This window comes from Talpa europaea, assembly GCF_964194135.1.
Source record: "Talpa europaea genome assembly, chromosome: 13".
Lineage (NCBI taxonomy): Eukaryota > Metazoa > Chordata > Mammalia > Eulipotyphla > Talpidae > Talpa > Talpa europaea.
The window spans coordinates 26312481-26338411 of record NC_140080.1 but is presented as its reverse complement, the minus strand read 5'-3'; the positions used below and the strand labels follow the sequence as shown (position 1 = coordinate 26338411).

General features: G+C 36.3%; 1 protein-coding gene across 5 annotated transcripts in view; it reads left to right on the top strand.

Annotated features, from left to right (window-relative positions):
* RAPGEF6 (Rap guanine nucleotide exchange factor 6) overlaps positions 1–25931 on the top strand; it is a gene marked incomplete at both ends in the record, with an annotated part of 190947 nt that overhangs the window by 99369 nt on the left and 65647 nt on the right. For all 5 annotated transcript variants that reach the window (XM_084252765.1, XM_084252767.1, XM_084252764.1 and 2 more), the window contains 6 exons: positions 10874–11051; positions 12939–13075; positions 14737–14895; positions 15451–15603; positions 19714–19878; positions 22998–23105. In XM_084252765.1, the coding sequence (XP_084108891.1) occupies positions 10874–11051; positions 12939–13075; positions 14737–14895; positions 15451–15603; positions 19714–19878; positions 22998–23105 (900 nt within the window). The remainder of the gene's footprint in view (positions 1–10873; positions 11052–12938; positions 13076–14736; positions 14896–15450; positions 15604–19713; positions 19879–22997; positions 23106–25931) is intronic.

Below are 25931 nucleotides of genomic sequence, written 5' to 3'. Positions count from 1 at the left end.
TTAGATTCTTTTCTCTATTTGTTTAATCTTTTCTGAGAGTTGGTAAATTGTGAATGTTGATACTTGAACTAAAACACTTGCCTTTTATTAATTTATTTTTAAATAACCAGTGGTATACATTCATCCGTCACCTCTTGTTTTTTTATTTTTTTTTTAAAGATTATTCATGCATATAAGAACCGGGGTACAGGTCAGCTGTGTGGGAGGGTGAGAGGATTCACCAGAGACAGAGCTGGGAACAGGACAGTCAGACTGACGGAAATACACTGCTGAGGGGAGCAGCAGGTGAGACAAGTCTGCTGTCCCATGTGGGTATCTTTGCTGGCCAGCCGGCGGGATCACTCTTGTGCTGCAGAGACTGCGGATAGCTTCACAGCACTGCACTCAACCACCTGTGCCAACAGGGGAGACCCCTACTTGTTTTTTTAAAAAGACTTATTTATGCACACAAGAACTGCAGTGTGGGCCAGAAGCAGAGACAGAATGGGGAGCAGAATGGGTGGATCTATGGAAATACACTGCTCATGTTGCGTGGCTGGTGGTAGCTTGATAATGCTGTGTCTTTAACCCCTGTGCCACCAGTGAGGACCTCATCTCTTTACTTTCTATGCAAGAAGTAAACATGTTCCTAGAAATCCCAATGCTTTGGTTAACCACTTCTTTGTCGGGTTGATGCTTTGCTTTCTTTGTTAGGTTGTAAAATATTTTTATTGTAAAAATACTCAGTAGAGGATGATAATGCAAATGGTATATCAGAACATTTGCTCTTGGTTGCTGAATTTGCTAGGTTCTACATACCAGCAGATCTTCATTAGCACTGCTCAGCCTTCATGGTTCTTTTCATATATGTTGATTGACTGTATGCATATCCATTTGATATTGAAGCAAACCAAAAAACTTTGTTATGCCTTTGTTTTACATTTTCTGCAGGGAAAGCTGTTTCTCTCAGAGCCTTTCACAATTTAACAGTGAAGTAAAATTTGTGCCTTAAGCAAACAGTAACCTACCCAGAAAATTCTCTGTCATAAGTTATTGACTCGTACCTTTCATGATGTGTATAGTATATCCAGATTTAAAGATTTTGAGACAAAAATTGAAATTTAAAGAAAACTTTGTACTGCTGATTTTTCCTATTAGGACTGCAGACTACTACTGGTGCAAATAAGAGTGCAAAAAAACACTTCATTTTAAACTTTTTGAAGTTCTTGTGCCAATCTGTCCAGAATTCTGGTGCCACATTTCCACCAGAATGTTATTTTGCCACCTCACCTAGCTTTGCCCCACCATCCATTTCCTTATACTTTAATATTTCTAATAAGCATGTCATCTATTTCCTAGTCAAAATCTGTTATTTGACTACTCTTCTTTTAAATTCCAACATGAAGTAAATTATAAGAGCAATGTGACTTTATTTTAAAAGCTGATTTATACTTCACCTCATTTCAAATTCATGTTCATATTCTAGTTTTACATTCCACTATTCCCCACTTATCGCCCATGACAATACATATGCTATTCCCTTGCCGTGTTTCCCTTTTCCCAGCCCTTGCTTTGATTATGTGCCACCTAGATGGTGTTTTCATATTGTCAAACCTTTCACTGCATTTGTAATATATACAATTTTAAAGATTTCGAAACAAAAGAATTTAGAATTTCTTTTGTTTTTCTTCTATAATAATGTCTTGGAACCCCACAACATTTTTTGTAGATTTCATTGCATTTTTCACTCTGCTTTTTAGTGTAGTTACTTGTATATTTGACATTTTTCATCACTGTAGTATTTATGAAGAGTAGAGTCTGTTTCTTACTTGCATATCCCATGTGGAGTTAAGTAGTGTTGACACTTAGGAAGTAATCTGGAAGATTTTTTTTTTTTTTTAAGTTACATTTGAAAGTGGAAACTAACATCATGACGAGGTTCACTGTTACCTAAAGGAGGCCTTATTTTGTGTGCTTGCCCTATTATAGAGATTACTGAATGAGCCAGCCTGGACAGCATTACTATGAAGAATTGATTTCACAGGGTTTCTGTTCTGACAAGGAGACAACATAAGGACTGAGAGTTCCATTTTAAAAGGTTGAATGAAATAGTAAAAAGAGAAACAAAGCTAAGAGAAGTACTGAAAGTCTAAGGTTCTGGCTTAATACTTGCTCTAATTTTGAAATTTTGAGTTCTGTATGCTTGAGTAGCTTTTCATTCTAACTTATATTTCTCCTCATCCTAACTTCGTGTTATTTTGATGTGAACAGGAAAAGGATATCCTCTGGTGGTTTCTTTGGGGAGGCTAAGTCATCAGAAAATCACCTCATACTGCCTGCCTCACCAAATTATATTTACACTTAAGCACAGAGACACTTTCATACTGTGGGAAAGGAAACACACAAGAGATTAATACTTGTCTTATTTAGTCCTTTCACCACATAACTTTTTTTTTCTGGACTAAATTCATTTATTATAACTTTGTGAGAATCTGTTCTGTTCCAAGTTATACTAGGAGGAAGTAGTTGAAAGACTAAAATAGTAATTGAAAGTTAAAGACTAACGTTAAAGACTAAAATAGTAGTTGAAAGTTAAAATACTGGCATGTGTTTTACCAACATATTTTAAACAACTCTTGAATCTGTCATACAAGTTCCTGAGGCTCTGTTAAATTTTCTTTTTGGCTTTTTCCTTCTCTTTGCTTCAGTTTTGGTAGTTTTTTAATTGCCCATGAAGTTTACTCTTCCTAAATTTATTTATCTTATTGAGAGTTCTTCCCCCCTCTGCAAATTATGTTTGTGTTTTCTTTTAACCCCTTTAACTTATTATAATAAATGTGGAAAGTTCCATGTCTCTTTGATTGATTTTTATCCTACCAGAATCATATTTCTTTGTTTTACATATCTAGTAAATTTTTGTTGCTGTAGATACTGCATCATGTATGTGTTCCAGTCCTGGTGATCATTACATCTGCCTTTACCTTCAAGACCTGTCTTACCTTTGCTTAGTCCAGGAATTGCTTAGTCCAACCTTAGGCACAACATCGCCTATTCTGTTTACTTGTTTTTAATTACAAAATCCTTTTTAATTTCTTAGCATATTATTATTGGTCATGCTTTCTTTTGTTATTTCTAAATTTGCCACCTTATGCTCTTGTATACTCCACATTTTCCCAATTTAGTGTATTTTTAAACCACTTACATTCATCCTTTTTCTTTCACCTGCCTTTGAAAAGTATAGGTAAAAGAAATTTTAAGGCTCAATTATTTTCTTTCCTTAGCATAAGACCTTAAGAGAGCATTAAGAGGGCCTCCCTGGTGGCGCGAGGGGTTAAGATGTAACCTTTGAAGCAGTCCGCAGCCACTGCAGCATGAGAGCACGAGTTCGATCCCCAGCCAGGGAGCTACCTACATGGCGTAGCAGACCTCTCCTGACTCGCCCACTGTTCCCCACGGCAGTGTAATTCAGTCAGTCTGCCTCTTCTGTTCCCCACTCTGTCTCTGGTGGACAGGTCAAGAGTTCTTTTAGTAGCCTTCTCTCAGTCCCAACCCATCATTTTCATTCTCTCTAAAGAGTTGTTTTCTTAAATGTCTTTACCACTCTTAAAGATGACATTAATAAACCTTCCCCGTTGTCCACAAAACTGAATTGTACCTTCACTCTTTATTTGGTGAGCCATCCATCTTTTTATCAGACATAATCTAATAAAAGGTAAGAATGAGACTAGGTTAAAATAGTTTGGGTCAGGGCCTCCCCGGTGGCGCAGCGGTTGAGCACTGGGTTGCGAAGCTGCCCGCAGCCTCTGCAGTGCCGGTTCAATCCCCAGCTGTTCCCCGGCCACCAGAGGAGGGTCCCACATGGCGCGCAGACCTCTCCTGCCGCCCACTGCTCCCCTCAGCAGTGTACTTCGGTCCTTCTGCCTGCTCTGCTCCCCGCTCTGGCTCTGGTGAATTCTCTCGCCCTCCCGCGCTTCTGACTGTACCCAGTGCTTGTATGTATAAATCAATCAATCAATCAATAAACAAATCTTTAAAAAAAAAAATAGTTTGGGTCAGGTAATGAAAACCTGAGATTGAGTTGAAGACAAGGTAGTTCTTAAAAATTGATTAAATGGAGTGGGGCCCTCCCTGGTGGTGCAAGGGGTTAAAGCGCAACCTATGAAGCTGTCAGCAGCCACTGCAGCATGAATTCAATCCCTTGCCGCGGAGCTGCCCACATGGTACAGCAGACCTCTCCTGGCTCACCTGCTGCTCCCCTTAGCAGTGTACTTCAGTCAGTCTGCCTGTTCTGTTCCCCATTCTGTCTCTGGTGAATCCTCTAACCCCCTGCACCTCTGGCCTGTACCCCAGTTCTTGTATGCATAAAAAAATCTTTTAAAAAATTGATTAAATGGAAAAGGATTGTTTCAAGGATAACCTATACTCTGGAAAATAAATTGTGTGTAAAATAATTGCCTTAGAGTTTTTTTTATACTTGTTTCTTAGGTTAATATTAGAGTATGAAAATAAAGTAGGTTTTTTCGAAACGCTTACATAATTAAATTAAACTTTATCTTACAAAAGCGATGGTAATCCACTAGCAAGTTTGTGGTTCCAAAAATAATTAGAAATGTATTCCACTTAAACCCTAAAGTTTCATAACCAGGAAGAACTCAGGAGTCCATGGTAGTCAAGAGGTAAGATTACCCTTATATGATCCTTTAAGTAAGAGTCAACTTGTCTGGTCTCCCCTGGTAGCGCAGGTAGTTGAGTGCGGAGCTGTGAAGCTATCCACAGCCTCTGCTGCGCCCGTTTGATCCCGGCCCGAGAGGGTCCCACATGGTGCAGCAGACCTCTCCTGTTGTGCTGCTCCCCTCAGCAGTGTATTTCCTCAGTCTGCCTGTTCTGTTCCCCACTCTGTCTCTGTTGAGTCCTCTCACCCTATCACGAATCTGGCTTGTACCCCGATTCTTGTAGAAATAAATAAATAAATCTTTTTTTTTTTAAAGTCAACTTATCTAATCTTAAGATTTTGTTTGATATTTAATCATCTCTTATTTAAAGCTTTGCAGAAATCCAAAGGAAGTGTAAAATAGGTCTTAGGAAACAGATTAGGACACTTTCAGTTGCAGGTATCAGAGCCTGAATTAACAAAGGAAAAAGGGAATAATTTAGTGATGGACAGAGAAAGCAGAGGTAGCTCTGGAACTAGGGAACCTAGATACTTGAAACTGGGTCTGCCCTTGTCTGTCTCTGGAGTCTTTTAGCTAGAACTTCCTGTAGCTTGCTTGCTTTTCTTTCTTTCTTTCTTTCAAATTTTTTTCATCATTGTTAATTTTGGCACAATATTAGTCCACATAGTCCTCCCACCACAGTAGTACCCATGAGCCATCTCCACGGTCCCTTGTGCTCTTCCCTCCCCTGTTTGACCCCTCTTCCTGCCCCTCCCCTGCTGTATGGTTTAGATCTATGGTCATTTTGCAAGTTTTGTCTTTTTCCTCCTGACCCTTTGTTTGGTTTCTCTATATTCCACATATAAGTGAAACCATATGATATTTTTCTTTTTCCTTCTGATTTAATTTGCTTAGATCAACCCCTTTCAGCTCCATGCATGTTGCCACAAATGGAGTGAGTTTATCTTTTTTGATCTCTGAGCAGTATTCCATTGTGTACATATAACATCTTCTTGTCTTATCTAATCTCTATTAGGGCATTTAGGTTATTCCCCTATCTTGACAATTGAAAATAGTGCTACAATAAACATTAGGAGTTTAGGTTTCCTTTTGAATTAGTGTTTTTTTGTCTTGAGTGTGTTTCTAGGAGTCGAGTTGCTGGATTATGTGGTAGATCGATCCATTTTTAGTGTTTTGTGGAACCTTCACACAGCCTTCCATAAAGGCTGGACCAGTTTACATTCCCGTAGCAGTGTAAGAATGTTCCTTTTTCTCCACCTCCTTGTCAGCACTTGTTGTTTTGGTTTTTTTAATATGGGCCATTCTCACAGGTATAAGGCGGTTTCTCATTGTGGTTTTGATTAGCATTTCCCTGATAATAAATGATATTGAACATTTTTTCTTATGCCTGTTGGCTATTTGCATTTCTTATTTTGAGAAGTGTTTTTGTTTTTTTTTTTATTAGTTTTTTAGCCCATTTTTTTAAATTGGCTTGTTTGTTATTGTTGTTGAGTTGTATAGGTGTTTTGTAGATCTGTGATATCAGTCCCTTATCAGTATATGGTATGCAAATATTTTCTTTTCTTTGTTTTTTAGATTTTATTTATTTATACAAGCACTGGGTACAGTCAGAAGTGCGGGAGGGTGAGAGAATTCACCAGAGCCAGGGGAGAGAGCAGAACAGGCAGACAGTCGAAGTATAGTGCTGAGGGGAACAGCGGGCAGCAGGAGAGGTCTACGCACCATGTGGGACCTTTGCCAGCGGCTGGGGATCAAACTGGGCGCTGCAGAGGCTGCGGGCAGCTTCGCAACCCAGTGCTCAACTGCTGCACCACCAGGAAGGCCGGTATGCAAATATTTTCTCCCATTCAGTAGAATGCCTCTTCATTTGGTTACTGTGTCTTTTGCTGTACAGAGCTTTTTAGTTTGATTTAGTCCCAGCTGTTTATATTTGCCTTTGTTTTCCTTGTTTCTGCAGACAAGTTCTGAAAGATGTTTCACACACTTAAGTCATGGAGTATTTTGCCTCTGTTTTCTTCTGTTGTTTTTATGGTTTCTTACATCTAAGTTTATTCATTTTGAGTTGATTGTTGTGTATGGTGTGAGATAGTAGTCTAGTTTCTTTCTTTTTCATGTGGCAGTTTTCCCAGTACCATTTTTTGAAGAGACTTTCCTTGTTCCAGGACCATTTCTTGAAGAGACTTTCCTTGCATCCTTGTCTTGTTCTTTGATCTTTTGTCATAGATCAGTTGATCATATATGTGTGATTTTATTTCTAGACTTTCAGTTCAATTCCATTTTTCTGTGTCTCTTTTTGTTCCAGTACCATGCTGTTCCTATTATTATGGCTTTTTAATATAGTTTGAAGTCTAGGAGTATATAATATCTCCATTCTTCCCCTTTTTAGAACTTTGGTTATTCAGTGTTCTTTGTGATTCCATATGAATTCAGCAGTATTTGTTCCCCTTTTTTTGAAGAATGCCATTGAGTTTTTATTGGATTGCATTGAACCTATCATTTGCTTTTGGTAGGATGGCCACTTTGATAATGTTGATTCTTCTGATCTGTGTGACTTTTTCTGTATCTTTTAGCAGTGTTTTATAATAGGTTAATATTAGGGTATGTAAATAAACTAGGTTTTTGGAAAAGCTTTCATAATTAAATTAAACTTTATCTTACAAAAGTGATTGTAATCCACTAGCAAGTTTGTGGTTCCAAAAATAATTAGAAATGTATTCCACTTAAACTCTAAAGTTTCATAACCAGGAAGAACTGGTTTCAGTTCCTTTGTTAGATTTATTCTTTCACCTCCTTTGTTAGATTTATTCTCAGGTATTGTTTTTGGTACAATTGTAAGTGGGATGGTTTTCTTAATTCTTCAGATTGATTGCTTGCATATAGAAATTCTACTGATTTTTGTGTGTTGATTTTGTGACCTGCTACTTCACTGAACTTTTAATTTTTAGTTTTTCTGTGGATTTTTTTTAGGGTTCTCTGTTTATATATATATTTTAAAGATTTATGCATACAAGAGCTGGGGTACATGCCAGAGGTGCGGGGGTGGGTGAGTGAGAGGATTCACCAGAGACAGAGTGGGGAACAGAACACGTAGACTGACTGAAATACACTGCTGAGGAGAGCAGCAGGCAAGCCAGGAGAGATCTGCTGTGCCATGTGGGTCACCTCCCTGGCCAGCTGGGGATCAAACTCGTGCTGCAGAGGCTGCGGATTGTTTCATAGTGTTGTGTTTAACCCCTTGCACCTCCAGGGAGGCCCTCTTTATGTATATTATATCATTTACAAATAATGATACCTTTACTTCTTTCCTAATTTGGATTCCTCTTATGTCTTTCTCTTGCCTTACTGCTCATTGAAAGCAGTGGTGAGAGTGGACATCCTTGTCTTGTTGTAGATCTTAATGGGAAGGCTTTCAGTTTTTCACCAGTGAGAATGATGTTAGCTGTGGGTTTGTCATATATGGTTTTTATTATGTTAAAATATGTTCCTTTTATCCCAAGTTTATTGAGCACCTTCATCATAATGGATGCTGAACTTCATGAATGCTTCCTCAGCATCTATTGATAATATCATAGGTTTTATTTTCTTTTTGTTGATGTGGTGAATTGTGTTGATTTCAGATGTTGTACCATCTTTTTAGCCCTGGAATAAATCCCACTTGGTTATGGTGTATAATCCTTTTGATTCTTTGTTGGATTCAGTTTGCTAAGACTGGTCTGTAGTTGTCCTTACTTACTTTTATCCTATCCCCCGCCCCATTGTTCTATCACTAGTGCTCTTTGCTGCAAATGCTATGTTCTGTTTTTAATCTCTGTCCTGCAAGCTGTTTTTTTTAATTGCTGTGTCCCTTTTCCATTGATTTCTCTGTTCACATTCTGTGTTTTTTAATCTCTGTCCTTCATGCTTTATTTTTCTATTGCTTTCTACACCTGCCTCTTTTATGGTCTTCCTCCTCCATTCTCTTGCCCCTTTCTCTGTTTATTGGTTCTATTTTTTTCCACCACAGAGAGGCAGTCCCATGTGGCTGTAAGCTCATTTGAATCACATATTTCCACTTCAGCAACTAGAAAAGAAAGGATGCTTTCCAATTTTATGAAAATCCAGAAAGTTGGAAAGGAATAGCAATTCCCTAAAGGAATTGTCTGTCTCTTCTGGACAGATAAAATAGTAAATATTCATTATAGGAGATGAGACCTAATTGTTTGGACCAAAGTTATATAACCTTCTCTCATATTAATATTTTAGTGCTTTATGATGTTCTGTTATATTCAACTTACTTAATTTGTAGCTGCTTGAGCATCAGTGTAGTATTTAGAAACATTACCTGATAACTCCACTTCCAGAAAATTTTACTCCTAAAAGACATTTTCATCATTTTTTATGAATTGCACCTTAACTTTTTTAAAAATCTAGTAGTTACAAAGCCATAATCATCAAAACTGCATGGTATTGGAACAAGAACAGACACAGACCAATGGAATCGAATAGAAAATCCAGAAATAAACCTATAGATTTATGGTCAACTAATCTTAGACAAAAGAGCAAAGAATATGCACTGGAACAAAGAAAGTTTGTTCAATAAATGGTGCTGGGAAAACTGGGTCGCTACATGCAAAAGAATAAAGCTTGACCACTACCTCACACCATGCATAAAAACCAACTCAAAGTGGATTAAAGAACTAGACTTAAGACCTGAAACCATAAAATACATAGAAGAAAATATAGATGAAACACTACATGACATGCACCTCAAAGACATCTTTACAGACACATCACCCAAAGCAGTGATAGTGAAGGCAAAGATCAACAGCTGGGACTACATCAAATTAAAGAGCTTCTGCACAGCTAAAGAGACAATAACCAAAATAGAGAGAAACCCCACTGACTGGGAGAACATTTTTGCACACAACACTAATGATAAAGGACTGGTCACAAAAATCTATAAAGAGCTGATGAGACTCAACAACAAAGAAAATAATCCAGTCAAAAAATGGGCAGAAGAGCTAAAAAGAAACTTTTCTGAAGAAAAAATGCAAATAGCCAACAGGCATATGAAAAAATGTTCAACATCACTTGTAATCAGGGAATTGCAAATCAAAACTACAATGAGATACCATCTCACACCAGTGAGAATGGCACATATTAAAAAAACGAGCAACAACAAATGTTGGCGAGGTTGTGGAGAAAAAGGAACTCTCCTGCACTGCTGGTGGGAGAGCAAACTGGTCTAACCACTATGGAGAGCTGTGTGGAGATTTCTTGGCCTACTAAACATAGAGCTTCCATATGATCCAGCAAAAAAACATTAATTCCAAAGGGCACCTGCACCCCTGTGTTTATAGCAGCACTATTTACAATAGCTAAGCTATGGAAGCAACCCAAATGCCAAAAAATATATAACTGGATCAAGAAGATGTGGTGCATATACACCATGGAATATTACTCAGCAATCAAAAAGATAAACACATGCAGTTTGCAGCAACATGGATGGAGCTAGCGAAATAAGCCAGAAAGAAAAAGAAAAATAACAAATGGTCTCACTCATAGCAGGAATTTAGAAAACCTAAATAAGAGACCAGGAAAAAGACTAATTAATACAAAGTAAAAATCAAAATCAACAAGCAACTATAAACCAGAGACACACTGGGGGAGGGGGGAGGAAGGAGGGGCGGGAAAAGGAAAGACTAGAGTCAAAATAAGGGGGGCGGGTGCAGTTGTATGGGGAATATAACCAAAATGAAAATGCATACATTGTGCAAAGATGAAAAAAAGATGTAAGAATTATATAAAATGAAATATTTAAATAAAAAAAATAGTAGTTTCTTTATAGGGTGTATGACTAGTATATTTCCAAAGCTGTATTTGTACTTATAAAATGATGCTTGGTAAAATATCTTTATCCTGTACTTCATATTTAAAAAAATTCGTATTTTTAAGAAAGACAAGAGTTTGTTGGAAGACATGGTATTAATTCATTGAGTGATATTTGAGATTCCTGACCATTTTATACTTGCTAACTCAGATTTGTCACATAGATATTAGATTATGGAATGATAGCCTGTATTTAGGGAGAGTGAAACCTTCCATAAATATTTTGTTTTTTTATACAATATAAAATATTGCCCAATTTTTTATAAAATTTGTTAGGGTGGGTAATTTTGATCAGTTCACACTGGCATATTTATAACATGAAAATGATGAGTCATCAAGTTTTCTTTCTGTAGGCTACAGAAAGTGAGGTAGGAGATGTAGATTTAACACGTCTTCCAGAAGGACCTGTTGATTCTGAAGATGAAGAGGAGGAAGATGAAGAGATTGACAGAACAGATCCACTTCAGGGGAGAGATCTTGTTCGAGAATGTCTTGAAAAAGAACCTGCAGACAAAACTGATGATGACATTGGTAAGAAATCAATCTATTCATAGTAAGAATTTTATAGCTTAATTACCTGTTGCTGGAAAACAAATTACCCCGAAATGTAGTCACTTAAAACAACACATTTATTTTCTCAGTAATTAAGTAGTGGTTTAGCTCTAAGTGGTTCTGGCTCACGGTCTTTGGTGAAGTTGTATTCAGAGTATCGGCAGGAGTTGCAGTCATCTGAGACTGCATGGGGATGACCTAGAAGATCTACTTCTAGGTCTGTTCGAGTGGCTTTTGTCACAAGACCTGAGTTCCTTGCCTCATCAAAAACTGTTTTGATGTCCTTAAAATATGACAGTTAACTTTCCCAAAGCAAGTAGTCCCAGAGAGAGTCAGGCAGATGCCACCGTCTTTTAAGATATGGCCTCAGGAGGCCCACATTATCACTTATTCCTAATTCAGTTTGCCTCAGCACAACCCTGACATAGTTTAGAAGGGGAAAAATGATTATCAAGAAGCAAGGATCTCTTGGGACCATCTCTGAGATTGGCTGCCCCAATTTATAAAAGAAAGACTTAATGTAGTGATTTTCCCCTTCTGGCCTATGAGACATTTAAAACATAGTATAGCAGTGTCCAGTATCTATGTATCCACTTTTAAAAAAATTTACAATCTTCACATAAATGTTTACTTTTACTAGCTTAAAAAAAAAAAGCATATATATGTTGGATAAAACTTGATGAATTTTCCTTTATGTAATTTCTTAACTGGTTGCTCTGGTAGGGTAATAGTAATTATGTTAATATTTTCTTTAAAGTCAGAGATTACTTGAAGTCATTGTTGATTCAGTTAAGATTTTATTCTTGATTTCCTTTTTATATGCTATCTATACTATCATTCAGATTTGAAGATGCTATTAGAATCTATGTGAGTAAAAGATCAGTACTTTTGAACACTCCTTTTTACTGTAATGATATATAATACACTTATGAAACTGCAATTTACACTTCAGTTTTAATCACAATGAAGATAATGCATGTTTAATAAAGAATTGTATCCCATCCTATTTTTCACAAAGCTTTTTAAAATCTGAAATGTAATTCCACTTATCTGTAGGGTAGAAACCACTTAGAGTTATTTCTGTCTGGGCCCTTTGCTTACCACTTTTTTCTCCCCTATATTAAATTTATTACTCCTGTATATATACAAGGGAATATGTGAATGCAGGCGTTGATAAACATCTGTTGACTAAATTAAGCAAAACCACCTTGTAGTTGCTTTGACAAATCTTCAATTAGAATTCACATTTGTTATCCCTAATTTATATATTGACGCTTATTGGTAGCATTAAAAAAAGGCTCTAATCCAATATAATAGATTTTTTTCACTAAACTTTTTTTTATTGCTTTAGTTAAGGGCCCTCACCAAATTCAACCACTGTAAGTGGCAGCTCACACTAAAAAAAATTAGATAAACTTCCCAGCCTTATTTGAATATGTGTAAATTCTTCATTTTCTGTGGAGGTCGAACTCTGGTATCTTTCAGTATGCCAGTATTTTCACGTGAGTCTGAATACATACACATGCACACGTGTAATTTCTGTAACAAGAAATGAGATTTTTAAAGATTTACTATTGTTAATTCTGTTTTTATTGTGGTAATGTTGGTTTATAACAGTCAACGTTAGGGATACCGTATGGGTGCGTACCTTAAATAACTGGGTTTTTCTTTTTTTCCAAGAACAGTCTTGAAGTATAGAATTCACATTTATTAGCCCTAGTGTAATTACTTACTATTTTGTTTTTGTGTTGATTTGTTCAACTCTTAAGATGATGGAAATTGGGTATTGAATTCTAGATTTTATCTCTCAGAATATAGTCCTTGGTGATCTCTATAATAGAATTTCCATCTTTTTTTTTAATATAGAACAATTACTGGAGTTTATGCATCAGCTCCCTGCTTTTGCAAATATGACCATGTCCGTAAGGAGAGAACTCTGTTCAGTGATGATTTTTGAAGTGGTAGAGCAGGCTGGAGCTGTTATTCTTGAAGATGGGCAAGAGGTAGGTTAGCAAATAAATGATGCACATTATGTAGTATGGAAGCTAATTTTTAGACTAATTTAGTTTCCATAGACTTGTGTAAATTCTCACTTTTGAAATGTATACATTTTTAAATGAATGCTGAATTGGGGTGTTTATCATTTCTGAAAAGGTACCTGTTTTTCCTTTGTGTTCTATTTTATAACAGTGACCATTACACAATATCAGTGTTCAGTCAGTAATATTCAATCAGATTTGATTCAAACTAAGTTGTAAGACTTTTTAATTCTTAATTATTGTACTGTTTATGTCATTATGGTTTAAAATTGTGGTTTAAAATGTTTTTCTAGTATTTACTCTCCTCATCCCTTTTATCTATTATACTTTTTTTTAAAAGATTTATTTATGCATACAAGAAATGGGGTGTGGGCCATAGTTGTGGAGGGTGAGAGGATTCAACCGAGACATCGTGGAGAGCAGAAAAAGCAGATTAGCTGAAATACACTGCTGAGGGGAGAATCGAGTGAGACAGGAGAGGTTTGCTGCGCCATGTGGGTCAGCTCCTCGGCCCACTGGGGATCGAACTCATGCTGCAGTCACTGGTGAAAGCTTGATTGCGCTGTGTCTTTAACCCCTTTGCCACAGCGAGGCCCTTATCTATTATTATAATTTAAAGAATAGAAAAATTTTTTGGTACCTTTGCCTCCTAGAGAACTGATGCCAGGTAAGGCATTTATGTGAGCATTCCAAGTTCAAAAATGGTCAGATGGCAACTGGGAGGATTTGAGGAATTGAAAAGTATTACTGTTTTTAGGAAATATTGCAGTATTTTTCTCATCAAACTGATAATCCTGAGATGTCATCAGTGAACATTGTCATATACTTCTAATAGGAATATAAACAATAGTTAAAGAAAGTCATTTGGAAATATTTAACATGGATATCTAGGCTGTTATTACTTACGAATATCATTCCTCTGGATGTTATAAAAACTCAATGCTATGCCAAGAAGTAGTTATTGTAGCATATTTATAATAAAAATTGAATGTGATCAAAATACACCCAATAATAAGTAATGGTATTATTTACTATAAAGTAACTTACTGTATAACCATAGGATATAATATATAGGGTATTTGGGTAATTTAAGAGTTGTTTGATGGAAATCCTTTGAGAGCAGGGGACTTACCTATAGATTTATGAATATGCCTTTCCCCTTCATATACTAGAAGTTTTCTGGCACATGGAATATGCTGAAGAGAGTTTACCGGACAAGTATATTATTGAAATATTTTTAAAGGCTAATCTAAATATTTCAACAATGTAAAACAAGACAAACATAAGACAGAAACTTAACAATTCTATAAACCATAGGATTTTGAAAAAACTTTCTCTTCCACAAATTTCAGTATTCTCTTAAAATTTTTGTGTTCCTGCTTTGTGCCAGTTAATACTACTCTAGACACAGCACTACAGTGGTGAAAAAACCAGATGCCTGCTGTCAAAGTATATGACTAAATGAAGAAAGAATAAGCTACACTTTTTAATGGTTTAATAAGTGAACAATTTAGTAATATAACAAGATCTTTTTCTTTTTAAAATTACACAAGTTCTAATTTTCAATTAGTCATTTTTTTAATATGACTGTTCCTAAAAGGTCTTTAAAATCTTTTTTTCTATAGCTTGACTCATGGTATGTTATTTTAAATGGCACTGTAGAAATCAGTCATCCAGATGGAAAAGTTGAAAATCTTTTTATGGGAAATAGTTTTGGAATTAATCCAACTCTGGATAAACAGTACATGCGCGGTGTTGTAAGGACTAAAGTAGATGATTGTCAGGTAAGCTGTTCTCTTTGATCATGTACTCTGGTTCATTGATTTAAAATGGCTGAATGTATTTCCTTCCTCAAAATAAAAGGCTTGATTTGGGGGTTTCAGAAGTTAACAGTTTGTATAAAGGAAACTGAAACACATTTTATATGTGAATTAAATATTTGTGGAATTGAACAAACTTAATTTTTAAAAGACAATATATTCAATAAATATTGATATGTTAAACTTCTGATATTACGCAGTTTAGTCCTTTTTAAATGAAGGAAAGAAATAGGAACTTCTGCGTTGTTTGTTTCTAACTTACTCCTGCTTCATGTTTTCTTTGCATAGTGTCAGTTTTGAGAGAAGTAAATGTTCACTTCTCCTTTTAGATGAGAATTCAAACGGATTAACTTCTTTGGTCTCTTTGTGAACTATTTATTTTGCTTTGACTTTATTAAGGATTAAGGGGTTAAAAAACTGATGCCACTTGATTTCTTACCTACGTGCTCTGCCTTGGTACGTAGTGATATATTTATGTATTATAGCTTCATTAATTGTCCCCATGTTGTTCTTGGACAGTTTGTTTGTATAGCCCAGCAAGATTATTGGAGAATTTTAAATCATGTGGAGAAAAATACTCATAAAGTTGAGGAAGAGGGAGAAATTGTTATGGTGCATGAGCACCGTGAACTGGATCGGAGTGGAACCAGGAAAGGACACATTGTAATCAAGGTATGTGTTTTACTGATTATTCTGATGGCTGATACAATAAAACTTTCATCTTGCTGAAAGGGTTTTGAAGTGCTTTTTGAGTAGTGCAAGATAAATCACTAATTTTGAAATCTAATGTAAACATGTTTCTTTTGTCTTTTTTAATGTCTTTTTAAACATGTTTTAATAAAGATGGGTAACATTGTTGTCAAATATCATTGTAGGTGGGATATTTTAGATGATATTGGTCACGGTCTTCCTTCTCAGACTCATATTATGATTCATTGATAACAAGAGGTAATTTCTTCAAAGACAGCAGTATTTTAGAAACAAAATAGAAAATGCAAGTATCAACCATAATGGCACAAGAAATCCCAGATGAAGATGTAGATTGCTCTTCGGATCTCTAGCATTAAAGTAGACATTAACACCTCTTGACCCTCAGTTTTCTTATCTGAAAATTTGGACAATATTAGGTTTAAATGAGGTAAATTAAAAAACATTATCACTTTAAAATCCTAGTATTATTCCACATACTGGTTTCTCTTTAACTCCCTGTCACCCCTATCCCATTGTCTCTCCCATAATCTCCTTTGCCCCCTGTCACTTCAAAGATCTCTAGCTGGAAAATAGAGGAATTATATTTGAAAGAGAGTATAAATAAACACATGGTTCTTTTTCTTTTAAAGGCTGGTCTTGGTTGCAAAAATCAATAAATGTGTTATTTTTAATTCATATGCAGTACTTATTTCATATATTAGACAAGCTGACATCAAATCTTTTCATCCTCAGTAGTCAGACAATTCCTCAGCAATGTCTTTTTCTTCTCCTAAACTGTTAATTGTAAGCTTTACATGTAGAAAAGAACATATGGTTGGTTGGTGGAATGCTATAAGCTATCTTCTTATGAGGGCTAGTGTTTTTTGTTTTTTGTTTTTTTTTTCTGGGAATTTTTTTTGTTAAGATTTATTTTATTTATACAAGAGCCAGATACAGAACAGATGTGCAGGAGGCTGAGAGGAGTCACCAGAGACAGAGCGGGGAACAGAACAGGCAGACTGACGAAATACACTGCTGAGGGGAGCAGCAGGCGAGGCTGGAGAGGTCTGCTCGCCATATGGGTTGCTCTGAGGCCAGTGGGGATCAAAAGAGCACTGCAGAGGCCTGTGGACAGCTTCACAGCGCTGTGCTCAACTGCCTGCACACCAGGGAGGGCCGGGGCTAGTGTTTTTTGATAACTTTATTTTTTTTTTTAAGATTTATTTATTTATACAAGCACTGGGTACAGTCAGAAGCGCGGGAGGGTGAGAGAATTCACCAGAGCGGGGAGCAGGACAGGCAGACAGATGGAGGACACTGGTGAAGGGAGCAGCGGGCACTGCAGGACAGGTCTGCGCGTCATGTGGGACCCTCGCCGGTGGCCGGGGATCGAACCGGCGCAGCAGAGGCTGTGGGCAGCTTCGCAGCCCAGCGCTCAACCGCTCTGCACCACTGGGGAGGCCCAATAACTTTATTTTTAAACAATTTCAAACTTGAAAGTTGCAAGAACAGTAAGGGGAGCTACCTGACTCAGATCACCCAGCTGCTAAGCTTTTACTACGTGTTCTCCATTATCATTTTTTCTGAATATTTGAGAGCAGTCTGCAAATATGATGCCTCGTTATTCCTAAATATTACATTTCATTGTGTATGCCCTAACAACAAGAATACCCCCTGCTTAAGCACTATAGACCACTCTCACTTCAAGCGAGGAAATAAATTAGTAGTGATAAAGTAAAACTATTCAACCCACAGTCTCTATGTAGATTTTCACTAATTCTCCCAGTGGTGGCCCTTTTTCCGTTCTGCTCTAAGATTTCATCCAGTTATACAGTAGAATTCAGTTGTCATGTCAACTTAATCTACTCCAAGAACAGTCTCTCCTGTTCATAATCCTGTACTTTTAAAGAATATGCACCTTATATTCCATAGTTTTCCCCTCAGACTGAATCTGTCGTGTGTTTTTTTATGATGCTTTCCTGGCAGAAATTCCACAAAAGTATGTGTTCTTTTCAGTGTATCTTCAGGTAGCACACATTGTCAATCTGACCTTCCACTGGTGAAGTTACCCTTGATCGATGATCATGTTTGTGTCTGTCTGCCGAGTATTTTCATTGTAAAGTCACAATTTCTTTCTTGGAAATTGATAACTGTTCGAAAAAAGATGTGCTGGGATTGTGTCAGTATCTCCTGTAACCCTCTATCCACTAGTTTTTGTTTTCATTGACGACTACTGCCTAAAATGATTTATTTTCATTCTGCTGTAAAGATGAACATTCTCTTCGCACTCATTAATTATGTTAGTATGGACTTAACATCAGTGTTATTCCAGTGGTCAAATTTTTCCTGGTTTGGGCAGTGGGACCCTCTCAAGAGACTTCTTTTCCTTTTGACTGTTTTTCTTTCGTTAAGAACTTCCTTAATATCTAACAAAAATTTAATGTTCCAGGCTCATGTTGTACTTTCCTTCAGTTCTGAAAGTAGCCATTTCTCCAGAGTACCCTGCATCCTTCTAGTGGAGAATAGCATCAAAAACCAAGATCTGAACACTAACTGCATTCCGTACAACTGAGGTGTCATAGCTTTTAATCCTCTAAGCAGACAGAACTAGGAAATGTACATATGTGTTTGCTGTAAATACATACATACCTGTAACTTTTTAATCCATTTATCTTTGACAATGATGAATTCATATCAGTACTCCCACTAAACTACTGAGTTTTTCCTCTGGCCTTTTTATACTTGTAAATACCTTCTCCAACTGTGGCTCTTGTTATGCTCTGTACTTTTTACTTATCTGTTCATACAACCAGTCTTTTGCTGTGTCGGTATAACCAGGCCAGCCATCTTCTTCACCTGCCAACTCTGTCTCCCAGAATTACATATTATTGGATACTAGTGAGCACCTCGGTGATATTTCTCTGCCTGGCTGTGGGATTCATTGTTAAATAAAATTATGAGTTTTTGACTTAATCTTAGCAGAGATCCTTCCTCAGTGACTTAGCCAATAAGAATAATCGCCTTTCTTTAATTGATGATCATTTCCACCCCTAACTTAAGTATCCATTGCCTATGAGCCATATTTAAATGAACCTAAATTGTGATTGGCCCCAATGATAAACTCACCTTAAGGGTCTCAGACTAGAAGTGCTTTTTGGATGATGGAAGAATAAAAATGACTGATATGTTGCTTTGTCCCTTAAATAGGTTATATGAAAAACCTTCTAACTTCCATTTAGAGAAATAATTTATGTAACTTGTTAACAGTGGATACTTTTTTAAAAAAATAAATTCTTAGAAGATTGTTAGTATTGATATATATTTCCTGAACAATTTTTCAAATCAGTGAAATTGGATGGATGCAGCAAGTTGAAATTTGATATCATAGGCAATGGTGGGTTTTTATATCAAGCTTAATATTTGTGTTATTTCTATTCTGTGTACCTACTTTTGAAAAGACTGCGAAGATTAGTGTTGATTTGGAAACTTAAAGAGCAGTATAGAAATATTTACATTCCTTTTAAAAAAATTGGAGACAGTCAACTCTCAATGTGCAAACTCTAGTACTGACTTCTCTCAAGATGGTGAACTAGCACAGAGACACTAAAGAAGAGATGCTTCTCTTCTGGGAAATAACAATAACAGTAATAACAGCAACAGTAAACTTTGGTATCTTGTATTTGTTCCTATAGCCTGGGGAATAAGAAAATTTGAAGATTAAGTTTGGAGGAAAACATTTTTAAAGTTGAACTCTAATGTCTTCCTTCTGTTATCTTGAAATAGTAATTACATGCAAATACATATGGCAGTAATTGGACACCAAGGTAAATCAGTAAAGCTCAGAGGTCCTAGTATGATAAAATGCCAATAGAAACAGTCATAACTGTTAATAGATAGTCCTTTCCTCTGCCTTTTCTCTCTAAAAGCCTAGTTGTTGGCAGATTGCAACCTATAGAAACTGCATTCTCTCTGCTATAGAACTCGAGACCTTGTCTGATAGAGTGCCCACAATGGGAAGTAATCAATAGGAGTTCTTTGGTTCCTGAGCTGCTTATTTATTTTCTGATCCTTTCTTTTCTTGCATTTTTTTAGGCAACACCTGAGCGTCTCATCATGCATTTAATAGAAGAACATTCCATTGTGGACCCAACTTATATAGAAGATTTCCTATTAACTTATAGAACATTTCTTGAAAGTCCTTTGGATGTTGGAATCAAACTTTTGGAATGGTTTAAAATTGATAGCTTAAGAGATAAGGTTGGTTTCATGAATAAAAGGGACATGATAGTGATTTTATCCCTCAAATTTTTTTCACAAAATCTTTGCAGTTGATAAATGTCATACAAAAAAATTAGTGAGTCAGTATATACAAATATATCTCCTGCTTGCTTTTATGACAAAACACTTGTTAGCAGTAGAGATAAACCTAAAAAAGGCAAAAGTATTAAAGATGTGGTATAGCGTCTTTCTGGAGGAGATCAACAAGACATTTTTTTTTTTTTTTCCCCCAGTCTGTAATCATATTTATTTTTTTTCTTTTTTTTTCTTTTTTTTCTTTTTTTCTTTTTTTCTTTTTTTTTATTTTTATATTCCCCATACAATTGCAATCCCCCCATTCTGACCCCAATCCCTCCTCTCCCGCCCCCCACCCCCCAAAAAGTGTCTCTGGTTCATAGTTTTTGTTGATTTTGATTTTCACTTTCTTATAGTTATTCATTTTCCTGGTCCCTTATTTAAGTTTTCTAGATCCCTGCTATGAGTGAGACCATCCGGTATTTTTCTTTGTCTTTTTGGCTTATTTCACTGAGCATGATCCCTTCCAGCGTCATCCATGTTGCTGCAAATTGCATGTGTTTATCTTTTTTGAATGCTGAGTAATATTCCATGGTATATATGTACCACATCTTCTTGATCCAGTCATCTATTTTTGGGCATTTGGGCTGTTTCCAAAGCTTAGCTATTGTAAACAGTGCTGCTATAAACATAGGGGTGCAGGTGTTCTTTGGAATTGATGTTTCTGTGTCCTTTGGGTAAATACCTAGGAGTGGAATTGCTGGATCATATGGAAGCTCTATGTTTAGTAGGTCCAGAAATCTCCACACAGCTCTCCATAGTGGTTGGACCAGTTTGCACTCCCACCAACAGTGCAGGAGAGTTCCTTTTTCTCCACACCCTCGCCAACATTTGTTGTTGCTAGTTTTTTTAATATGTGCCATTCTCACTGGTGTAAGATGGTATCTCATGGTAGTTTTGATTTGCATTTCCCTGATTGCAAGTGATGTTGAACATTTTTTCATATGCCTGTTGGCCATTCGCATTTCCTCTTCAGAGAAGTTTCTTTTTAGTTCCTCTGTCCATTTTTTGACTGGATTATTTTCTTTGTTGTTGTTGAGTCTCATCAGCTCTTTGCAGATTTTTGTGATCAGTCCTTTATCATTAGTGTTGTGTGCAAAAATTTTCTCCCAGTTGGTGGGGTTTCTCTTTGTTTTTGTTATTGTCTCTTTTGCTGTGCAGAAGCTCTTTAATTTGATGTAGTCCCAGCTCAACAAGACATTTAAAAGCGATTAATAGTTTAAATATTCACCAAGTTTTTTTTCAGAAGGGCTTAGATTGTTGGGAAGCCTCAAAATATAATTATTTATAATCATTTGAAAACAATTTGTTAGACGTTATCTCTACTGTGACTTTTAAAAATCTAGCTGTCAGTATTTCTTTTCATTAAAAACAGTTACTTTAATTAGATTTTACCTTATTTCATTGCATGTTTATCCATTTAATAGAAAAACTACTAACAGCAAATTGATAGGAAGTTAGTAATTTTAAGAATATTTAAAAGTAGGGCCAAAATGGCTGAAAGGCAATAAATTGAATGTAATTGGTCTGTGGACTTCTATTGTTTAAGAAACTAAAGTGTACAAAACTGTAAGCATGCCTCACCCATTTTGCCATTATCTATAGTTAGTTTAATTCCAAAGGGGAAAAAGGCATGCTAGCGAATTAACAAAATAAGAGCTAGATGTCTCCGTGCCTCCCCTCCAAAAAAATTTGGATCCTTATATCACATACAGAAATTAAATCAAAATGAATCAGAAACCTATAATAAATAGAACTAACATCTTAGAAGAAAGGAAGGGCTAAATAATTGTGGCTTTGTATTTGGCAGTGATTCTTTTAGCTAAGTGACCCAGTGCAAAAGCAGCAAGGAAAAGATGAATGAAATGAACATCATCAAAATTAAAACCTTTTCTACATCAAAGAACACCATCAAGAAAGACAGGATAACACATGGAATGGGAGAATATATTTGTAGATACCTGTAAGGATCTACTATCAAGAAGATACAAAGAACTCTTATAACCTAACAAGAAAAAGACAACTCAATTTAAAAATGGACAAAGGATTTGAATAGATGATACTCTGAAGAGGATGTATAAATGCCCAACAAACGCATGAAAAAAAAAACAAAAAACATTCAGGATCTTTAGTCAGGGAAATGGATCTCAAAACCACATTGATCTACTTTGTACCTACTAGGATAGATTAAAAAAAAAAAGTAAATAACATGTCTTGACATAGATGCAGAAAAATTGACTTTGCTAGTAATGAAAAATGATAATGCTGCTTTTAAAAAAATTGTGTTGTCTTTTTCAAAAAGTAAAGCATAGAATAACCAGCAATTCTCCTAGGTATATTTCCAAAAGAACTTAAAAACAAGAGTGCAAACAAGCACATTTATACAAGTGTTCATAGTAGTATTATTGATAGTAGACAAACACAGAAATACCTCAATGTCCCTCACCTCATGAAGGAATTAACAAAGCACTGTATAGCCACACAGTGATAAGGAATGATATATATACTGTTACATGCTGCAACACGGATGGACTGTGAAAACATAGTCCAAAAAAAAAAAAAAAAAAAAAGCCAGGCATAAAAGGTCACATGTTTATAATGAAGTATTTATAATGAAGGAAGTTTCAAGTTCGTTATTGTTAAACAGCTTTGGTTAAACATGCACTTAACTGTAGAAACATTTAGTATGATTGCTTGCTCTTAGAAGCTTGCATTTTAAGTTACTGTCTGAAACATGTATCCCCATGTACTTTGAAATACATGTATGTCTTTGCATGCAGACCTGTATTTTCTCACTAAGGCAAAGTCTTTGGTTCTCATTGTTACTTACGTTCCTAAGGAAGCAACAGTTCAAACTAAACTATTCCTCTCTGTTGGAATGAACCTTTAGTGTATAGGAAAAGAAGCAAGAAGAGTAGCCATAAAGCTCAGTTCCCTCTCAGTTTTGGACGTTCTTTTGGAATCTACCTTTGCAGAACGAATGCTTCTCATCACTGTATGCTATCCTTTCCATGTTCCGACAGGTCACACGGATTGTGTTACTATGGGTAAATAATCATTTTAATGATTTTGAAGGTGATCCAGCTATGACTCGATTTCTGGAGGAATTTGAAAAGAATCTGGAAGATACGGTAAGGCCCAAAAGAATTTATCTTCAGAGCTTAAGGGTCCTCCCTTTCAAGGAAAAGCAACTCAAAACAGCTTTCATCTTCTCCTGTGTTTTGGAATAATTGAGAATTTTCAAATTTATATTCTATATATAAATTAAATATTCTATATTCTAGACTTCTTATCTGCCACTGCATTGCAAACAAATTCTGCTTCTTCCTGACTCTGTTTTAAAAACTAGTAGTAATTTATCTTCCAGTCACTTATAATTAGACTCATAAATTATAAAATCATGTGGGCCACTGATTCAGACATTACACTTTCCTGTGGTCTCTCACAGCCATTACTTTTTCACCTTGTTTAGGTATAGGACCGTGTTTCATTGTGCATAATCTATTACAATAACTTGCTGGATTTAGTTCCAGTCTCCCCTTCCTAATCTATTCTGTCTGGCCAGAAGATCATTTTTAAATTTCAAATGATGTGAATATTGCTCTGTCCATAAACCAGAGTATTTTCAATCACAATAATTCTCACTATTCAGGTCCTTACCTCTGTTTTCAGCTTTTTTTTTTTCTGTGCACCCTAGATTATATCCAGCCAGATTATTTTACTTTAGTTTTCTCACGTTGGTTATTCTCTCTCCCCAATCATGCTGTTTATTTAAATTCTTAAGTCTCCCTTCTGTGTGTGAGTTCACTTGTTTTAAATATGCAGTGCCTAGGATCATCCCCTCAAGGTTCTCTTAGCTTCTATAGTAGTGATTTGCGAAACTATACTATTCTCCCTATCAGTTATAAAACTGAGCTGCAACTGAATTTTCTACTCCAAGCAACCTGAAATTTTAGTGAAGTAAATAATAACAAAGCTGAGGAGTCTGATTGCCTGAATTTAGATCCAATACGACCACTTGCTATATATGTTAAATTGAGCAGGTCGCTTTACTGTCTTGCCAGTCTCATATTGATAGTTGACCCTAACTTACTGATACAACAAGAACAAAACCTGGTATATAGCAGAAACTCAGACACTGTAATTATTACTCATAGAATATAAGTGGATAGAATTAAAAGAGGAAATCAACAGATTTTTGTCACTTTCCTTACCTCTTGTGGGTCCTTTAGTCTCCCCAGCAACACAACTGCACTATGTGAAATGGGAAGAATGAACAGAGACTGGAGAACTTAATTAAGAGACAATAGCGGCTCACCACCATTATTTGATTTTCCCAATGCTGGTTATATAGATATTAAAGGGATTGATGGAATGTATATATTTCTTTAAAATTATGAGGCATGAGCCTCCGCAGTGGCGCAATGGTTGAGCGCTGGGTTACGAAGCTGTCCGCAGCCACTGCAGCGCCGGTTCGATACCCGGCTGCTCCCCGGCCACCGGAGGAGGGTCCCACATGACGTACAGACCTCTCCTGCCACCCGCTGCTCCCCTCAGCAGTGTACTTCGGGCCTTCTGCCTGCTCTACTCCCTGCTCTGGCTCTGGTGAATTCTCTCACCCTCCAGTGCTTGTGTGTATAAATAAATAAATCTTTAAAAAAAAAAAAAATTCTGAGGCTTTTTTCCCCCCAGTAATAAGTCAATTGTCAAGTATTTTATTGAATTCTGCTTTATATTCCAAGGTGTTTAAGGTACAAAATAAGTATAAGATTTCACCCCTGCTCTGAAAATACTTCATTTTCTTGTATGGACATGAGATTTGCACATATTATACTATTTCATAATTCTTGAATGTTAAGCTGGTATTAGAACTTGGAAGTTCTAATTAGACTTAGTTACACTACTGATTTAAGATCTTAAATAAGATAGGAATATCAGGTATAGATTTGAATGTGCCTTTGAATATTGCACAGTGTTTGGAAAGGTGGCTCAAGTCTTTGAAGTTTTTTTTAGAAGTTTAAAACAATATTGTTTTTATGTAATATATAGTATTAGAGTATGTATTATAGGAAGGTTCTGAAAGTAATTTTTTGTCATCCCTCTCTAAATGAGATATCACTTTTTTTAAGATTTATTTATGCATAAAAGAACCTGGGGTACAGGCCTGAGGTGTTGGGGGGGGGGTGGTGAGAGGATTCACCAGACACAGAGCAGGGAACAGAACAGGCAAATTGACTGAAATACACTGCTGAGGGGAGCAGCAGGTGAGGCAGGAGAGGTCTGCTGCACCATGTGGGTCACCTCCCTGGCCAGGAATTGAACTTGTGCTGCAATGGCTGATCATAGCTTCATAGTGCTGCATCTTAACCCCTTGGACCACCAGGGAGGACCTAAATAACTTTCCTTTTTTTTTTTTTAATTTAAATTTTATTTTTATATTCCCCATACAATTGCAACCCCCTTATTTTGACCCCAATCCTTTGTATCCCCACCCCCCACTCCCCATAGAGTGTCTCTGGTTCATAGTTGTTTGTTGATTTTGATTTTTACTTATATTCTTTTTCGTGGTCTCTTATTTAAGTTTTCTAGATTCCTGCTATGAGTGAGACCATCCGGTATTTTTATTTTTCTTTCTGGCTTATTTCGCTGAGCATAATCCCTTCCAGCTCCATCCATGTTGCTGCAAATTGCATGTGTTTATCTTTTTTGAATGCTGAGTAATATTCCAAGGTATATATGTACCACATCTTCTTGATCCAGTCATCTATTTTTGGGCATTTGGGCTGTTTCCAAAGCTTAGCTATTGTAAATAGTGCTGCTATAAACATAGGGGTGCAGGTGTTCTTTGGAATTGATGTTTCTGTGTCCTTTGGGTAAATACCTAGGAGTGGAATTGCTGGATCATATGGAAGCTCTATGTTTAGTAGGTCCAGAAATCTCCACACAGCTCTCCATAG